At 48.1% G+C, this 20,144-nt stretch overlaps 2 protein-coding genes across 3 annotated transcripts in view; one reads left to right on the top strand and one right to left on the bottom strand.

Moving 5' to 3' along the window:
• The window catches only part of RHBDD3 (rhomboid domain containing 3), a 154,869-nt gene extending 140,062 nt beyond the window's left edge, over positions 1-14,807 (bottom strand). The window contains exon 1 of the mRNA XM_085634476.1: positions 14,671-14,807. The gene's annotated coding sequence lies outside the window, so the exon portion shown is untranslated. The remainder of the gene's footprint in view (positions 1-14,670) is intronic.
• EWSR1 (EWS RNA binding protein 1) overlaps positions 14,764-20,144 on the top strand; it is a 510,501-nt gene continuing 505,120 nt past the window's right edge. The window contains exon 1 of one of the 2 annotated variants that reach the window (XM_085634473.1): positions 14,764-15,025. In XM_085634473.1, coding sequence (XP_085490599.1) covers positions 15,013-15,025 — 13 coding nt within the window. In that variant the 5' untranslated portion in view covers positions 14,764-15,012. The remainder of the gene's footprint in view (positions 15,026-20,144) is intronic. The other variant, XM_085634474.1, reaches the window with a different exon arrangement.

Below are 20,144 nucleotides of genomic sequence, written 5' to 3'. Positions count from 1 at the left end.
CCCGGGGGGGCAGACTGGGGGCTACTGCCCCCATCTTCCCCCCAAGGGGGGCGGAAAAGCTGTAATTGTGGCAGTGGGGGCTTTGGCATGCCCGTTTTGGGCAGCCCCGACCCCCACGCATAAAAAAAACCAGCATAATCGCTGGCGCCTTGTGGGCTTTCTGCCCCCCCGGGGGCAGATCAGGGGCCACTGCCACCATCTGCTCCCCCGAGGAGGGGGGGGGGCAGAAAGACTGGGATTTCTCTGGGGGGGGGGGGGGTGTTGCCATGCCCATTTTGGGCAGCCCCCACCCCTACATGAATTTTAAAAATCCCTGGTTTCTGGTGGGTTTTCTGCCCCAGGGAGGCAGAAAGGCTGGAATTTTTCGGGCGGGGGGTGGGGGCATTGGCATGCCCGTTTTGGGCAGCCCCCACCCAAATTCGAATTCAAAAAATTCCTGGCTTCTAGTGGACTTTTTAACCCCGGGGGGGGGGCAGATCTCCCCCCCCCCCCATCTGCCCTCCCAGGGGGGGCAGAAAGGTCATGATTGTGGCGGGGACATTGGAATGCCCATTTTGGGCGGCCCCCACCCAAAAACAAGTGCTTTCCCTGGCGTTTAGTGGGCTTTCTGCCCCCCCCCCTAGGGGGCGGGCAGATTGGGAGATACTGCCCGGATCTGCCCCCCGGGGGGTGGGGCAGAAAGACTGAATTGTGGCCAATTTTTTGGGGGGGAGCAAAGGCCCTTGCCCAAGGGGCCGCTTCCCCCTCCCTGGTGTCTAGTGGGTGGATCCCTGCTTGGGGATTGCCAGGAGTACCATTGGAAAGGGGAGAGTCTCCCCTTTCCAATGATACCTCCCGTCTTTTTACGTGCTCAGGGGGCTGAGTTAGCCCCCAGCACACGTAGGAAGTTTCCATTTCTGTGAAATGACGTCAGCGCGACGTGCGCGCTGATCGTCATGTCACCGAAACGGGGGTGGGGGGCGCCTCTGGAGCTGGGGAAGCGTCTGACACATGGGAGAGGTTAACAATCTGCAAAGCCTCAAAATCATCAGAGAAGTAAATAAATGTCCACAGCTTAACAACTTCCAGTCTCTACATGCTATAGCAGTGTATATCATGTATGTGTGCCATGCCTACAATCCACTGACCTGGCATAGACCAGTCACCCCTCTAGCTGGGTGCACTATACCAGTGGTGAGGGGACAGGTGCATGAGTCCTGTACCCCTACAGTGTCTACGTCCATTCTTAGACACTATAAGTGCAGTGCTGCCATTAAAAGTACATAGTGCTGGGAGTTTGTCATTACGAACTCCACAGCACCATAATGGCTACACTGAAAACTAAGAAGTTTGGTATCAAACTTCTCAGCACATTAAACCCACAATAATGCCAGTGTGGGATTTAGTGAAAAATGCACACAGAGGGCATCTTAGACATGCCCCCTAAAAACTAACTCACCACTAGTGTCCAGACTGAGTGGCTGCTTTCAGCTGCCACCACCATACAGGTTTCTGGACCCCTGGGTCGAGAGCCTGCTGCTTTTTTGGGCCTGAAACAATGAACATCCTGGGACGAGGTGCCAAGCCTCCTCCCCCAGGATGGCCAGGGTTCACAAAGGGGAAGCTTTAAAGGCTTGCCGCCTTTGTGAGATTCCGCAGGCCACTTGCTGCTTTCAGCAACTGGTCCCCACTGGTTCTGACCTCAATTTGGGCGGGAGAACCGGCAGGAAAAACAAGTGAGGAAGAGAGGCGTGCCCACCTCTGCGAACTCCACCCCTCAGGTGGGGGAGCCGAGGTGAAGCACAACTCTCAGCCCACGCCATCTTGCAGATAGGGGGACTCAGCCAACCAGGGACAGGCTCATGCCTCCCTCCCACTGGAGGGTGGCATAATACGGGGGGTACCCGCCCCAAGGAAGGGACCCATTAGTCCCTGCCTTTTACCTACCTGTAACGCCCCTAAATCTAGTATTTAGGGGCACCCCTGAACCTTGCTTCCTCAGACAAGAAGAGACTACAAGAAGAAGAAGAAGGACTGAACAGCCGTGCAGCAGCAAACAAGAGGAAGACGCCAACTGACTTGGCCCCAGCCCTACTGGCCTGTTTCCCCCTCGAACCTGCTCCTGGGAAATCCTGGTGTGTCCTGCAGCCAGCAACCTTGAAAACCCCGGAGGACCTGCCTGCCTTTAAGAACAAAGACTTTATCTCCTGTGAACACCGGATTTGTTCATCTGCAACCTCTGGCTCCGGCCTGACACCGCGAATCCGCCCCACTCTGCACCCGCCGTCCACGACCCAAGCTCGAGTGGGCAAACACCACGAGGAGGTCACCCCTGTGATCCTGACCCGAGATCCGGTGACCACTGACCTGCCTCAAGCCTCCAGACGACGCCTGCAGCCTAAATCCAGTAGGTCCCCCCAACTGCGACCAGGAGCTGGTAAGAAGATCCGACCCCAAAAGGCACCCCTGCACCCGACACCCCACGGCCTTGGGTGCCCAAACCGACGGTGCCTAACTAACCCCTAACTTACCTCTCAAAGTGATGGTCGCACCCAGAAAACCTCAATCCCCAAGCCTGCAGTGCCTTTGGAAACCGGAGGTTCCTCATTGAAAACAACAGGGCGCCCGATGTCGAAACACCACCCTGCACCCGGCCGCCCTAGTGCAGCTGAGGGTGCATCCTTTGGTGCTACTTTGTTTCCCCATTTGCCCTGAGCTGAAGTCCAGGAGCTTTGCTCCCACAACCAAGTGGCCTGCTTGCCAGCAGCCACCAACCAGAGGCCCCCTCTCCCCCATTGGGGTACATTGGGCCTCAGCACTCTGCACCCGGCTGCCCTAGTGCCGCTGAGGGTGTAACTAGAGTGCATCCTTGACCCTGGGGGACCCCTGAGTCTACCCCCAGAACCTCAACTCCCACTACCAAATACTTACGTCAAAACCCATAACACTATTTTCCTCCATAGGATAACATTGACTGTTTTTCTGTGATAAGTTTTTAAGTGTGGAGTTTGAAAACCTAAAGAAATTCTTTTAAATTGTACTGTTTAACAAAAACGATTTTACTTACCTGTTTACAGGAAATGTCCCAGAGTAGTATCCAGGTATACTACTCTGAGTAAGAAAAGTAATCCAAAAGTAACTCACCTGTAATCTTACTGAAAATCACATTCAAAGTATATGTACTGTATTCTGAAAAGCATTGCATTACCAGTAACACTACTGTAATCAAATCAAAGTACATTTACAATTGCAATCCAAACTGTGTTACAATCTGTATAGTTACTTCAAAGTACTTATTACTTACCTGTGCCAGGATTGCTAGGTTCTAGGAAATAAAATACCTAAAAGAATATTTTTGATACAAAATAATTGGTCTGAAGTTTAGTCTTTGAGTGTGTGAATTCATTTGCTGACTGAGTGTGTACAACACATGCTTAACACTGTCCTCGGATACTGCCCTAATGCTCGACTACACTACCACAAATAGAGAGTGAGGCGCTATCTAAGTTTACCTCTGCCTACCTTTGGGGATCCACTGGACTCCGTGCACACTATACCTCACTTTGGTATAGTATATACAGAGCCAGCTTCCTACAACTTCATTTTCTCCTTGTATTGTCTTACAAATACAAGTTTATTTCTTTTTCATATTCAACTATTTTATTTCAGATTTAGTAGAAGAAATTTTAAACGTTATTATTTGTTTAATTTCTAATTCTTGAACGTTTCTCATATATGTTTGCGTATTGGATTGGTTTAGATTAATTGACACGTTATGTTTTAAAGGTGTCTTTTAGAGGCGTTTATTTTCTTTATCCCAATACATTGTATTAACCACAATGGTAAATCAACAGTATAAACCATGGATGCTGTCAAGTCATACAAAGCCCTACACAATGAAGGACCAGCATACCTCAACAGACACCTGACCTTCCACTAACCAGACGGCTCCAATCTGCTTCCCTCTTCCTCGCAGACACTGCCAGTGTCTGCCGAACCACCAGCAGAGTACGATCTTATTTGCACTTGGCAACCATGACGTGGAATTCCCTTCCCCTGCACCGCCTGTCACTTCAGCAATTCAGGAAAGAACTCAAGACGTGGATGTTCAAATAAAAATCCACCATGCAGCAGCCAACATCTCCAGCACCTCAAGACCCTCACAGGTGAGTTGCTGCGTTTTATAAATGTTTGATTGAAGTCACCAGTTACATCAGCAGGGACCAATCATCATAATTTACAACTGGATTATGTGAAAACGTTTGGAGTACTTAGAAGCAAATTGAATTAAGTTTGTGAGTGCTCTATAAAAGTGATTGTACAACCAAGTATGTACACAATTAGAATGCAGAGGTGTCAAAGTGAGGTACATAATATGTGTTCATATAGCTCCTTTATCACTTAAACAACGACTTCCAGCATCCTCCAAGGCTTGCTGTCAGCTAACACACCAGGAACCCTCATACATATTACAACCGAGAGCCTTGAAAAGGTTCAACATACGTCACATGAAAAATGATCACTTAGTGGATTGAGACATAAGATCTCTACACCTGGCTTTACAAAAATATATTGATAATAAAAAGAGTTCAGGGCCTCCAACATTTCTTTGGGGCACTGCAGTTTATTTATGCAAAGGACAGAAATGCAGGGCCCAGAGGCCACCCCACAGGCCTCTGTTTCGAGTTCCATTGTAGAAGATTATTTTTAAATGGGCAAGCGTGTAACGTCGGATTCAAACCATTTCTGAAATTGTTTGCTTTTAATTGATGAATTAATGATGTTGCATTTGAAATGAATTCATACATTCACTTTGAAATGTAATTATTATTACAAAGAAGTTATGCCATATTTTTCACATGAGATGCCATTCATTTATTATGGATGCAGTTTTAAATGTTCTGTTTGTCTCGCCCCAGCTCATTCCTCCTCCCAATCAGTGTCCTGCTGCAAACCATCTCCGCGGAGCATCAAGTTAATGACGTCAAAGATTCAAAATGGACTATTGTGTTAGGAAGTGTATATTATGAATAAAGCTTCTATCGTATACCTGAAGTATCATATTTAAGGACTTCCACTGGAAGTTCTATTAAAGGCGTGTTAATTCAATGAGCCATTGTTTGAGAAATGTTTCATTTTGTGCAGATTATCTCCGGAGTGCAGTGTATGAGCGAGTAGGTGATTTCTCTTAGCTTAAGAAATGGGTGTTACTGTTACAAATGTATAACATTACGTTGTTGTTTCCAATTTGCTAATGAGACCCTAACCATGAACATACCATACTAAATTTACAGAAACTATTAACAGAATATATTTACTCTGCTGAAATGTATGCGTTCCATGAGTAGTGTAGTCTCAAACTACTAGATCTATTGGAGATTCTAGAGCCGAATTAATTGGTGTGTTCAAAATATTATGGTTCACATGGTTATGGGAGTTCAACTTCCACACCATAACAAGCTCAGTACCTATTCACTATAAAATACAAAGTATTTATTATACACGCCACCATGCACAGCTATTTTTAGGTCTCGGCTCGAAGGCTGCGCTTGCGCAGTCTCGCTCCGAGATTTAATGACTTGGAGAAGAGGGGCTTGAACCCGCCCCTCTTCTCCCCTGTTCTCCATTGGCTGGCCTCTTGAATGCTGGCCAGCCATTGGAGAAGAGGTCCGTCACTCCGAACAGGCCCCGTCCTTTTCGGATTCGGGGGCGTGTTTTTTCCAACTTTTCTGATTATCTCCTCCAGCCAATAGCAAGAGGAGAGAAAAGCAAAACACGCCCCCGAATCCGGAAACGCCGCTGCCTTTCTCCGAGGCATTTCTGCTTCGCCTCGGAGAAAGGCGGTGGTGTCTCCTACCAGCTCCATTTGACCACATCCAGACTTACTCTGGCCCCGGGGGCTGCAGAAATCAGCTTAATTGGCTTCGGAGTTTGGGTCTAGTTGAGCCCGTGTTCTTGTATTTTTACTGCCCTTCGCCGGCCCCTGCATAGCGGCGCTTAAAACAATACCGCGTTCCAAGCTAACACCTTGTGTTTACCATTGGGGGAAGCGACACATCCTACAGGAAAAAAGATCGTCGCCACATTTGGAGAACCTTACTGTTCCCCCTCCCCCCACCCACCGCGAAGGACGGAGTCCGGCAGGAGCCTAAACCACTTAGCCCAGCCGGTAAAGTAATAAGGCGAGATGACGGGCAGCAAGCGCCAAATGCAATAAGGAACTGCGACGCAGCTCATGAAATTCAAATGCGCGACGAGCAGGGCCGGAGATTTATACTAAGATAAGTGTCAGCAGAGGCTGCGTTATGAGCCCGGATATGAGCTGGAGCTGCGCCTGCCCGGGCTCCGAGAACTTGCCAGCAAAGCAGAAGCAAGGCGCTGCCCCCGTCTGGTGCCCCTTCCGGTCTCGCATCCGCTGTGATTTCTGAGCCTTGGGCCTTCCGTAGTCGAATGAGATTCTTAACACCACTTCCCACATTGAGGTCAATTTCAATAGAAATGTAAGTCCCTTCCACTCCCATACGCGTGTTTCCGGTCCCCCCGGGAAACCAGGCAACAGTCTCCGTGCTAGGTACCCTGGGGTCGGGTCAACTGACAAAGCCGGTTCAGAGACGAGATATGCGACGGGACGTTGGAAAGCGCACTTCTCATAGAGGGCTATTTGGAAGCTGTCATTCTATAACAAGCATTTAAATCGCAGGAAGAAACAAAATTCCTCGCTTCTCGGTGACCGAGCATCAGTTGGAAAGAAGGTCTTAAGGTACAGACTAGTTTGCCTCACAAATAGCCATTCCACTCTTTAACACCCCTCTCCAACACGTCATTTAAGCATGCTTTTGTCACTTGTGAAAACAGTTACAAAACCCTGGTTCAGGCTACGGCTAAAGCAATCTAAGGCTAAGGGACCTTGTGGCATTTACATTGGTCACATTCCGTCCCTTGGGCTGTAGGGAGCAGCTGTCCGCTCTAAAGGTGCCCTTATGGTATGACACTCTAGGTACAACTACTGCAATAGAGGTAGGACTGCATTTCCGGGTAGCGGACGTCTAACAGTCAAGGCCTGCACAAGACTCCAGTGACTCCAGCAGGTTCAGCCCTGCAGCTGCCTCCCCTCCACCCTCCATCAGGCTCATCTCCTTTGGAGCCAAATCCTATTACCTCTCTGGCCCCTTAAGCAGCTCCACCAGTGCATCTAACAGAACCAACCACTCGACCGAGCCAGTGCCTCTCCTCACCTGCCCCTTGATGTCTCTCCCTCCGGGTGCCCGCTAGCTCGTCATTCCCGTCAACAGGCGCCTCATCCAAGTTACCGTAACTCCTTTAGCAAAAGAGGTGATGTAATCTGCAGTTCACTAGTTATAATTGTTCTAATATACCTCGGTGCGTTATGAACTGGCATCTAGTAGATGCAGGCAAACGAGCATAAGTGCAAAACTTTTTTTCTCTGTCTACTTTCACGGCTGACAGGTAGTCGTTTATTAGCCAATTTGTTAGAACCTTGATGTTTCACTTCCGCAACTCCGTCATTTACTTGTCTCGATGAAACTCCAGACGCGTACTTCCGGTCTGTCTTTCATTTTTTGTTTGCAAAGCACTGTAGTCTGTCTTCTGTGTCTGGGTGTAATGTAATTAGTCCCTCTTTCGTTTCTCTTTGGCGCTGCATTCTTACCAAGATGGCGACCCCCTTGGCGGTAAATTCAGGTAAGTGCTGATTGAGGGGGTTACCACCGGCAAGTGTGAAAGGGGCGTGTGAACCAAGGGGCATGAATTAATTAAGCCACTCTATGGTCCTGTGTCTCTCCCCATACACACGACTCAGGCTCCCAACCCAGTTCCCTACATCCATACCTTAACTGCACGCACTGCTAAACGCCCCTTCCTGACATCGCTAGAGCAGTACGGGCATATTGTTTCAAATGTCAATGGACAATCATTGCTGCTCTGTGTCTATACGTTCTTAGTGTCAATGGAATATCAAATTAAACAACGCATATTAAAAGGCAGTTCTGACTTTTATACATCTGTATTAATGATCTTGCTTGATTACACTAGGACACTGGCCGTGATTTTATTATTTATTTTTTCTGGGGTCTATAATACACTGTGCTGGGAGTATCGATCTGATGGGGGTGAGCGGTACGTTATTGTTGACCATAATGAGTGTGTGTTGCACGTTGGTTTTTCGCATTATTTAAACAGATGGTGTTTTTAATCTTTGCCATTGGTTGTATATAGGAATGTGTGTGTTTGTGTGCCTCTTGCTGACCTGCCCGTACCTTAATTTGGATTGCGCAGTAGTTCTCTGCTGCCCTTTATGTCACTACTCGAAGCAGCTGACAGTGCTCATGAACTCTCTGCAGCATGATTTTTACGCAAAGGCCCGTTCAGTCTGTATAGTTGCTTCTCATTCCGACAGACAAGGCTATGCTCACTTCCCATGCATGGTCGTGACTGGTTAAGAGTTTAGTTGCCTTTTCAACGAACATCCCGTGGTTGGTTCTTAAGTGCACGACTCTGCCATACAGGTTTTTCTCTGTACGGAACTGTGAACATCTGCGTCAAGTACACACACCTCCCTCCATGCAATCCGAACTATCGAGGCCCTTTGACTTTAATTTTACGACCCAGAGAGTGTAACAATGTGACATAATTAAGGAAGGATTCTTCTCCTCCTGACATTATAATGTAATCCTTTGAACCACTCCTCACCCTTTCTTACCCTGCTAGGGCATAGTTTCCTAGAAGAGGAGACAATTTTAACTTCGTAAGGGGTGTAGGCAAGTTACCATGCCCCTGTGTCAACTGTCGTCAGGTCCCAATCTACCATCCTCTGTCCTAATCTTCTAGCGCATGTCGGGCACATCATAATGTTGGCTCCCCAGTGGACACCTTTTATGGTTCTCTTTAATCAGTAAGCATGGTTGCCAACGTACCCAAGTCCTCTTCTTGCTTTTCATCCCTGCGGACATGTTTCATTTGTGTTTCTTAAGCTATTGCCCATTTGGAAACCTCTGAGCCAGTCAACATTTCTTGGGGATCCGCCCCCAACCATTTTATAGTTTGTAGGTGGCTCTTGTAGCGGTCTAGTTGTTACCGCGTCACGCTGACGTGACGCGGGCAGGCACGTTGGCGCCGGATGCGCGCGCAGAGCGGAGCGCGGAGCGAGGTGAGAGAGAGCGCGCCGCAGCGAGTGACAGAGAGTGTTGGCCGGCGCTCCTCGGAGTAACTGCTCATTCGCATGCAAATAAATATAGCGGAAAGATCACACGTGTCTCGAGTGTTCATTCAGACGACTTTACAGTGGCGACGGGGTCGGGACAGAAACCAGACCGACGGGGAAGCACAGTAGAAGGCAACACCCCACGTGGCCCCCACGAGTTGAAGGAAGACACGCTACCAGGCCATCGGGCCCCAAACAGAACACAGCACAGGCCGCCTGGAGTGGGGGGAGTCACGGGATACGCCCTAGCCAACCGCGTAGGTCGATCTAAGGCACAGAGCAACCGAGGAGCGTGGCAGAGCCACGGTACAGTAACCGAACCACATACAGGCCACAGGGACGACGCCGTCCACAACCGCCAAAAGCACACGAGCCGCCTTCGCACGTAATCAAGCACAGAGAGCGCTGCACTGGCTACCAAAGAGGAGGAAGTGGGGTCCAGTGACAAGAGCCCCCAGAGGATCAAGCACACAAGAAACAACGACAACACCCCAGGCAGCCCCCCGAGCAAAGCCACCGACGAAACAAGCACCAAGGAAGTAAAGATGAGTACCCCGGCAGGGTATGCGATTGCACCGGTGCAATTCCTAACGAAACCTGGTGAACCAATGATGAAATGGGAGGACTGGAAGGAATACATAGACAATTTCATAGGGGTCTTGGAGGACGAGAACGAAGAAAAATTCACTCCTCAGAGAAAAAAACGCATCCTGCTACTAAATCTAGGGCCAGAAGGACTGAGAATATACAAGAGTCTAGTACCCACGAAGAGAGAAGACACAGACGATGATGTGTATGCGCACGCGGTGGAGGACCTAGATGAGCGATACCGCCCCACCGTCTGTGTTTCGGTAGATAGATATAACTTCCAGCAAAGGAAACAAAAGGTGGGGGAATCCATCGAAGAGTATGTAGCAGCACTGAGGAAGCTAGCAGCCCCGTGCAGGTACGCACTGTGGGAAGACGAATTTATAAAAGACCAGGTGATCATGCACACCACCAGTGCAAACGTGCAAGACAAGCTGTGGGCGAGTGGGGACACCACACTCAAAGAAGTAATGGTCATAGTGAAGAGGGCAGAACTCTCCAAGAGGTGCGCCGAGGCTACCAGAAAAGAGACGGTCACCCCAACCATGGTGAACAGGATACAGGAGGGAGATCACCGCAGGGACCAGAAAACCAAACCACCCATAGCCAAAGGGACCAGCAGATGGCAAGGGAAACAAGCGGACAGCGAGAACAAGAAAACGTGCTACAGGTGTGGAAGTTGGTCCCACGAAGCCCACGACAGACGTTGCCCGGCCTTCAGAGCCAAATGCATGCACTGCGGTATCATGGGTCACTACGAGAAGGTGTGTCGGAAGAAACAGCAGAAAGGAGTGGTGAAATATATGAACCAAAGCACAGAAGACCAGGAAGAAGCCACGGAGGAAGAGGTGGTCACTGTCTTGTGTATATACGATCAGGTATTGAGCGTGGATGCCAAGAGATCAACCAAACCGGTCCTAGAGATGTCCATGGGCGGCATAACCATTTCAGTCGTGGCAGACACCGGATCCCCATTTACCATCATACAGAGAGCAGTGTGGGTAGAACAATTCCAAACCTAGTTGGGCCCTGGGCTGGAGAAACTAGACATACGACCGGTAACATATAATGGTGATCGCATTCCCATGCTAGGCTTCCGACGTCTACTGTTCGAGTTCAGAGGCCGATCAGCGTGGTGCAAACTGTATGTGGCCGAGAAAGGACCCTCCGTCCTGGGATGGTTGGACCAGGGCGACCTGGGCATAAAACTCGACCCAGGGGGGAAGGAACAGATCCTGCTCACAGACCAGGAGGAATGGCCGGACATGGATAGATGGAAGAAGAACTACCCAAAGGTGTTTGGGGGCACAGTAGGAAAAATGGAGAAATTTCAACACAAAATAGTACTTAAGGAAGGAGCCACACCAGTAGCACATAAAGTGAGGAATGTGCCCATTGCAGTAAGGGAAGCTGTCCAGACAGAACTCCAAGATCTGGAGAAGAAGGGCATCATAGAACCCATAACCTGTGCCGAATGGCTGGCGCCTTTGGTGGTCGTGATGAAACCCAACGGGAAGGTCAGGCTCTGTGTGGACTTGAGAGAACTCAATAAGAACATAGTGGTGGAGAAATTTCCCCTTCCCAAGATAGAGGAGATGCTGGCGAGAACCAGAGGAGTCCAGTGGTACTCCACCATCGACCTTACATCAGCTTACCACCAGGTAGCTCTACACCCGGACAGCAAAAGTCTCACATCGTTCATTACCCCGTTTGGGTGCTACAGATTTTGTCGCATGCCGTTCGGGCTGGCCTCGGCGGCGGCCGTCTTCCAGAAGATGATGCACCAACTGTTCAGAGACTGCAAGGACGTGCAGTACTTCCAGGACGATATACTAGTGATGGGCAGAGATAGGAGGGACCATGACCGGACACTAGAAAAGGTATTACGGACACTGGAAGCCAAAGGTCTCACGGCGGAATGGTCGAAATGCCGGTTGGGACTGCAATCGGTGACCTATTTAGGCCACGAAATAGGGCAACAGGGGATCACACCCAAGATGGAGAACGTGAAAGCCATCGTTGAAGCACCGTCCCCCAAGAACAAGGAGGAGGTCAGATCATTCCTGGGGATGGCGGAGTACTACAGCAAGTTCGTGGTACAATTCGCATCCAAGACCTACAACTTGAGGAGGCTGACCAGAGAAAGCACGGTGTTCCAATGGACACCGGAAGCCCAAGCGGAATTTGAAGTCATCAAAAAGGGGATCCTAGAAGCAATACCACTCAAGGGGTACGACCCACAAGGCGCCACCATACTCATCACGGACGCCAGCGACAAGGGGTTAGGCGCTGTACTCATGCAAGACCGAGGAAGTGGGGACATGGAGACAATAAGCTTCGCCTCCAGAGCACTGACGGAGACAGAAGGCAAGTACAGCGTCATTGAGAAGGAGATGTTGGCGGTAGTGTGGGCCATGACGAGGTTCCGGCAGTTCCTATGGGGTACCCGATTCCTGCTCAAAACGGACCACAAGCCGTTAGTGAAGGTTTTAACATCGTGCGGACACGCCAGCGCCACACCCAGGATATCGAAGATGTCCCTAAAATTGTTGGAATTCAGATATGACGTGGAGTACATCCCTGGAAACAAGAACCGAGTGGCGGACTACCTGAGTCGAGCGGCAGCCATGGAGTCGGGGGAGGAAGACCCAGCGGACAGAGGAGAGATGGTGGCTCTCATCGAGGACCAAGAGAAGATCATCAGCATACAAGAGTGGACTGAAGCTTATGAAGAAGATGCTGACCTGATGGAGGCAAAAGTGCACATCACCCAAGGGTGGCCTGATAAGAAAAAGGTGAAAACCAACCTCAAACCTTTTTATGAAGTGAGAGAAGAACTGACAGTGGGAGACGAGGGCATATTCATCTACCGGGGAGACAGAGTAATCCCCCCCACGAACCTCATCAACAAATTGCTGGACTTATTACATGAAGGCCACCTTGGCATTGGGAAACTCAAAGCCAGATCGAAACAGAACTACTGGTGGCCAGGCATGGACATGAGAGCAGAGAGACACGTCAGGGAGTGTCCCCAATGCCAAGGGGCCGACAAAACGTTGAGGCCATTACGCCCGGCACTGGGAAAATTCGACACTCCCTCAAACCCATGGGAAGAGTTGTCGATAGACATTTTAGGACCGGTGCTGGATGACCAGAGCGTACAGAAGTATGTGTGTGTCCTCATCGACCGTTATTCCAAATGGCCAGAGATAAAAGTGAGCGAATCCATGGACACGGAGAACATCCTGGAGTTCCTATCGGAGACATTCACCCGGGAGGGAATTCCCAAGTCCATCTTAAGCGACAATGGGCCCCAGTTCACATCAGAAAAATGGAAACAGTTCATGGGGAGAAACGGCATCTCGGTAAAGCACACGGCCATATATCATCCGGCAGGTAACGGTCTAGTGGAACGATTTAACAGGGTGGTGATGGGGGCCATACAAGCGGCCATCACCTGTAACAAAGACTGGAAGAAAGCGGTGGAGAATATGGTATGGGCCTACAGAATAACACCCACAAGCACGGGGTACAGCCCGTTTCAAATATTGAGAGGACGTGAACCCTTCACGCACGACAACAGAATCTGGAAGGAGAAGGTAGTGACCAGCGAATGGTCTCCGGCGGTCGTAAGAGCAAATCTGGAGAGGGCACAAACCATCTACACCAATAACTACAATAAGAGGAGGAGTGTGAAGGACACTCGGTTAGTGAGGGGAGAATGGGTGAGAGTAAAGTTGGCTACCCTACAAAGGAAAGGAGACAGCAAGTACAGCAAGCCCATGCAGGTCAAGGAAGTGTATGATAGAGCGGCCCTGCTCAGCGATGGGAACGTGTGGTCGCAGGACCGCATGGCCCGGTGCAACAAGATATTGAGATGGGAACAGTGGGAACCGGAAGGTGAAGGCACGGAAGACGTGGATGAAGGGAATAAGGTGAGCGGAAGTGAAGAAAGGGAAGAAGCAGACGTAGGAGAGGAGCAAGTAGGAGAGCAAGGGGGTGAGACCCCAGTGGCAGAGATGGACAGGCCCAGAGGTAATATGAACAGTGGAGGAGCAATGACTGAAGGAACAGAACGCGAGGAAACACAGAGCCAAGTGGCGCGAGGGTACAGTGGTAAGGTGACCAGGAGCGGAAGACAAGTTGTAAGGCCTTCCAGGTTCCAAGACTTTGAACTGGACTGCGAACTGTAAGTGACTGATCTTTGGGTTGGTAAAAGGGGGAGATATGTAGCGGTCTAGTTGTTACCGCGTCACGCTGACGTGACGCGGGCAGGCATGTTGGCGCCGGATGCGCGCGCAGAGCGGAGCGCGGAGCGAGGTGAGAGAGAGCGCGCCGCAGCGAGTGACAGAGAGTGTTGGCCGGCGCTCCTCGGAGTAACTGCTCATTCGCATGCAAATAAATATAGCGGAAAGATCACACGTGTCTCGAGTGTTCATTCAGACGACTTTACAGCTCTATGCGTGGGTGGCTCTGTCTGTGTGTGGGTAACTCTGTGTGTGTGTAGGTGGCTCTATTTGTGTGTGGGTTGCTCTATGTGAATAGCTCTGTGTAGGTGGCTCTGTGTGGGTGGCTTTGTGTGTGTGGCTCTGTGTGTGGGTGCAAATGCAATAGGTCTCGCATTTGAGAGAGATTAATTAAGCTATTGACATTGTAAATAACAATGCCGTTTCTTTAAATGTTTTTTTTTTAAAAACATAAACAAAAATAATGTCATGAGCAATGCCAATAGCTCTAACTTTACCAATGCCGAGACCATTGCATTGTAAATGCTTGTTTAGTTATACTTTGTATTTGATTTTCAAAACCAAAACAAGAATCACTACAAAAACTTTTGACTAAATATACATTGAGACCATCAACGCTGTAGGAAACCATCTCACCTTGCAATGCCTCCCGTCTCCTTGTGCCGACGTCATAGAAGACCCGCCTATTCAGAGCTACGTTTCACACCGATGCGTGTTATGAAAGTCGATCCCTGACTTTGCTGGACTAAACCACTGTCTGCAAACCAAGCATATCCCACGCGTGCATATCTTCTGACCCCCGGGAATGTGCATTCTGTAGAGAGGACAGCGAGGCTAGCTAATCTGGTTTGTTTGCCACTACCGCATCTCCCTCTGCCCTGCATGAAGTGGTCTCGCCGGGTCTTGTGAGGTGTGCGCTTGCGCGACCGTGTGCAGTCAGAGTGGACGTTGGGAGGACGAGCATTTGGAGAGGGAAAGATGGCGTCTACCGGTAAGTAACGGAAGGGCTTTCTTGGCCTGTTTTTGTGTTTTCTGACTCGCGCCTATGCACCACTTAGTGTCCCTCGATTAGGCTCCAGCCGGCTTGAGCCGCTCCAAAACTATCAATCTCTTTACTAATATCGAAGCGTGTTTCCCCAGAAGACGGTGCTCTACTAATCTGCTTTTTAGGCCCCAGTGGCTGATTTCTGGCAGTGGGTACAGGCGTGCTTCCGCCGTACAAGGGACTGGGGGGACAATCCATTGCCTGTCGATGTTGGGACCTGGCCCCAGCACGTGGAAACACAAAATGGCGGCTGGGATAGCAGCGTTCTGCAGGTATTTGGGGGAGAACCCGGAGGTATTGATAGGAAAGGACTACAGAGTTCCGGAGTGTCAGAGGACTTCCTCCCAGCCCTTGTTATACGAGCGGCCTTTTGCTATGGAACTTTCCATGCGAGATTCAACTTGTTTAGGATCTGGGAACGAGGTAGTCCTTTGGCAAGTGTGTCCCATGGAAAAGAGACATTCGAATTACCCCCACCCTGGTCCACACAGCTAAATTGTTTTTAATTTGCGTGGACCTTATTTTCCCAACTTTACAGCCAGTTACACAACGTTCATGGCCCCCTTTTTTCAGTACTTTTACTGCTTTGGATATTTAATATTTCAACAAGCCAGGATTTCTGTTGTGAACAGCTGTCGCTTAGCGTTAATGTTTATACAATAGTGTAAATAAAACATCTTATGTTAGCAGTGCAATACTAATAGATCTTTAGTAAAGTTCGACTCATAACTATTATGAGCTTTTCTTCCTTGTTTTGTAACGCAGACTCCAGGCTAGACCGAGCTGAACTCGTAGGGGATCGTCTAACACCAACACGTTGTTGTTGACTACGCTAGATCTGCCGTAGTTATGCATTTATTATTATCAGTCACTCTCGCATGGTCACGGTACAACCAGGGTTTGTTCTGTCGCCGTCTCGGGACACGATTCACGTACTGTGAATTTGTAAGAGACTCTTAGGCGACAAACTACGTTGTTGTTGCGGAACGTCCTTAACCTGCAGTTCGTCCTGTGTGTGTTACTTTACATTTTGGAAAATATACTTAGCGAACCGATCATAGTTGTGTTAAGGTTACGAATTGGCTTTTAATATCACCTAACGTTCTGACACTGCAACTGATTACAATCCTTAATGCACAGGTGATACTTTCCGGTCAGGGTCTTTAGGGACCGACTCCCCTGCAGGAACTGGAAGCTGTTGTTCCTGGAGACTTACAGAAGGAGGAACTGTTACTAGGCTAGTCATACAGACTAGCAGCTCTTCATATTATTTATATATATATCTGTTTAGGAAATTCTCAATGTATTCAATCTCGTAAGTTCCTCCCTGGCTCAATTTTACTAGTCGTTTACCTTTAGCTCTTAATTATAGTTATAGCTTATTTTGCAGTGACTACATATAAACATTTCTCGATTCTCTTAATTCGCGTGTAGAGTGGTTTGTTGATTTTCACAGAAAGCAAAGCGCACGCCACTGATAACTGATTTATTGCGAAGAGAAACGTAATATATACTTTCGTTGCTATGAAATTGCCTACATCTACCAGAGCGCGGAGCGATTGGTTTCCTGCAGGGCTTGCTGATGCAAGTTTTCAGAAAGACCGAGGACACCTGTAAATGTCTCGCAGTTGTAGCGTAGTCAGGCAGCGTGGCTATATATATCTATCTGTGAGTTTTTGTAACGCGCGTGGTTGATCCGTGCGGAGCATCTCAGCACTAGGATCCTAATTAGGGCTCCCGGTTTTATGGTATTTATTTTTTTAACATTTCCGTCTGTATTTATCCACATTTATTTGTGTTGCAAGCAAAAGAAGACGCTACAGCTAGTATTTTTCCACATTTATTTAATTAGACAATACACACTTGAACTCGGTTTTTATAGGTATATATATATATATATATATATATATATATATATCAAATTAAATAAACATAATACATTCACTTGAAAACTTTGCCATTGTAGGACAAGAACATGTGTATTTCAAGAGACTTTGATGACATTGAGGCTCTTTCTGGTTGTTTTTTGCCTTTATGCCGTCTGGTCTCCGGACATTAGTACAAACTGTTCAGAGTACAGACTGAGGGAGTCCCTAAGTCCTAGTTATCCATATGGTCTGTACAGCTTAACCCCGGTTAGGACTTCTGATCTACAACTTTATCAACTGTTAACACCCTTCACTTCATAGCAAAAGTAGTCCAGGGAACAGCGTGCAAGTGGCCTCTTGCTGCTTGTACCCGTTACATGAGCCGGCATGTCACTTTAAGTGATTTGCCCAGAATCACGGGATGGGTAAGTAAACACCAAGACTCAAATTGTACTTTAATTCCTCCCTATTCTTCATGTTTATCATGTTCATCTTGAATGGTTACGTTTTGCTTGGGGAGGGTTTTTTTCTCAATGAAAATAACGTTTTTGTTTTACATTGTTGTGCATTTTTGCCTGTTTTGTATAGTATGCACCAGAGGCATTTAAGCGCTTGACATGAGCGCGAGTCTGATTACACAAGATCACTCTAATTTCTACAGGCACCGGTAAATCAAGTTATTTGCCCAGGATCACAGGATGGTGAGCAGACGCCGAGATTTGGGCCTGGTTGCTCACTTCAAGATAAATAAAAGTGCTGCCTGTGAAGGCCCAGTCTAAGGGGCTTAACCAAATGAGAGAGCCCTACTTGCCTATGCCTTTAAGCTGTCCCTTATTGGCAACAGTTTGAAGTTATTAAGAACTCCAGTAGAAAAACGACACTGTGTAGAACTCCAAGCCAGACTTTCTTTTTTTGTGGTGATGCTAGAGAGGTGTTGCAGATAAACCCTACTGCTTAAACAATTTTTGAGTGGGTCGGGACAGCACCCTGCGTTATGAATGTGCGACAATGTTTGTTGGCGCCCCCCAATGACCACCTCCACCAAAGATTCTCTCATTAGCACCCTTTAACAGTGACAAAGTCTCCATAACCACACTCTCTCAGATGCATTGAATTAGTTATATAGCGCCACTCATACCAGTGTAGGGTGTCCGAGCACTTTGCATCACACACACATTGCACAGAGACAATCAATCATACATGTGTAAATCAGTGTATAGGAAATGTTACATAAGACAAAGGACTAAAAGTGTAGGAGTCACATGTCATCCATACTTGTAGGCAGTATAGTTTAAGAGTGCTTGGTGTGGAGAAGCACAAACGCAGAGTCGAAAAAGAAACAGCCTAGTTGGGAGTTCTCTTTAATACTAAGAATCGATTTCTAGCCAAACTAACCCTTTTTGCAACATTAATCAACGTTCTAATAATGTATACTTTGCAGTGTGTATGCAGTTCTGAGATGAAAGTTAATAGTTCACTATTCTATATTAGGACTTTAAGTTATAAATTGCAAGTAACAAAAGGATGCCTCTTTTGAAAGCAGTAACCTGCTGATCTGTTTACATCATACATTCTCTGTAATCTACTTGGTACACGTTCTTTGCAGTAGGCATATTAACCCTCTGCACTAACTTCACCCAAGTCAAAACCTCAACTATGCAAACTGCTGATCTCTCTGCAGGACGATAATTAATCACAGGAGTTATTGTGACATTTATGTGAGGCCTGGTAATTGCCGAGGGAAAGAAACGCTGCAGCAGGTGCTTCAAAAGCATAATAAACTTTCAAGCACGGCGCCCCCAGGAAGCCAGCACCCGGTGCGGTGGCACCGGTCGCACCGCCCTAAAGCCGGCCCTGACTCGGTGATAATGACCTATGCCCTCCTGGTATCGCTCCGTGCCCCCTGCACTCGACTTTGCGAATTGTCCAGGTTGAAAGTTTCCTTAGTGTCAAGTTTCCTTAGTGTCCTTTACTTTACTACATCACTGTGCCAGACACTTGATGGCCAATGCCCACGCTGTGATTTTAGTGTGTCCTGGGGCCCCCTCCCCACTAACCCATGGTGCTTCCTCCTTTTCCTTTCTAGCGATCCACACAGGCACCGAGTCCAGAGAAAGAGCCAGCTAATTCCAGCCTAAACAGCCGAGAGTGCATTCAAAAAGGCTGATAAGCGCTCCTGGCCTGCTGCTGTCAGGGCGGTAGAGGCTCCCTGGAAACAAATCAGTCTCACTCAGCAGGGGAGTGCTTAGGGTGATTTAGACGGAAGAATAGTGTGCAGGGGAATCTGACACCGGTTTAAAATTTCTTCCTGCAGCCCCTGTGAACCTCAGACACGGATTGACACATCGCCGGTTTTTCAGTATTTTTCCGTGTCTATTTATAAATACAGACAAAGGAAAAAATGTTTTCCGCCTGTATTTATGTGTATAAATCCGTTTAAACGGAAAACCGGGAGCCCGAATCCTAATGAAGCACATTGCTAGAAAAGAGCTGAAGACGACTTTTAAACAACTTGGATTTAAGGCGTTTTATAGAGACTGCATTAGAAAGACTCTTTCAAAGGTGTACAGATAACTATTCTACATTTTGCGGGGCAGGTATATGAAAGAGCGACATCCCTTTCTGGTCTTTTGTATTCTAGGATCCGGAGCCAATTTACAATTAGATGCCCGGAAGGCCTGGACGGAATGTAAGGTGGAATCTGATGTCGGAGCTAACAAGGGCCTTTGTTGGCATGGGCACCTTATTTTTAATTCGACTGCTGATGGGTAACCAATGCAGATCTTTCAAGTGGATTGAGTTGAAGTGATGCCTAGGTATATATTTTTTTTAAGAAGACAAGCTGCTGAGTTTTGAGTTCTTTTCAGACACCCCAGGAGTAGGGCGACCTAAATACAGATTATTACCGTAGTCCAGATGAGTTAATAAATGGCCTGGACCATTATTTTCTGAGCAGAAAATGGAGGGAGTCAAGGGACGCACCTCAGAAGATTGAAACCGGCAACCCTCGATCTTAAATTGGCGGTCCAATCTGAGGTTGTGATCTAAGACATCCAGAAGTTTTATTCCGGATTAAGTGACGGGCGCCCAGGGAATCGGTCAGCGATGCAGTGGACCATATTTTCGGATGCTTCCCCACAACCATACCCTTTTTTTTTTTTTTCCTTTTTTCTCCACTGATTAGTTTAAGAATAGTG

This window comes from Triturus cristatus, chromosome 11 (assembly GCF_964204655.1).
Source record: "Triturus cristatus chromosome 11, aTriCri1.1, whole genome shotgun sequence".
Taxonomy (NCBI): Eukaryota; Metazoa; Chordata; class Amphibia; order Caudata; family Salamandridae; genus Triturus; species Triturus cristatus.
Note: the sequence above shows the minus strand (reverse complement) of the source record. Positions and strands in the feature narration are given on the sequence as shown.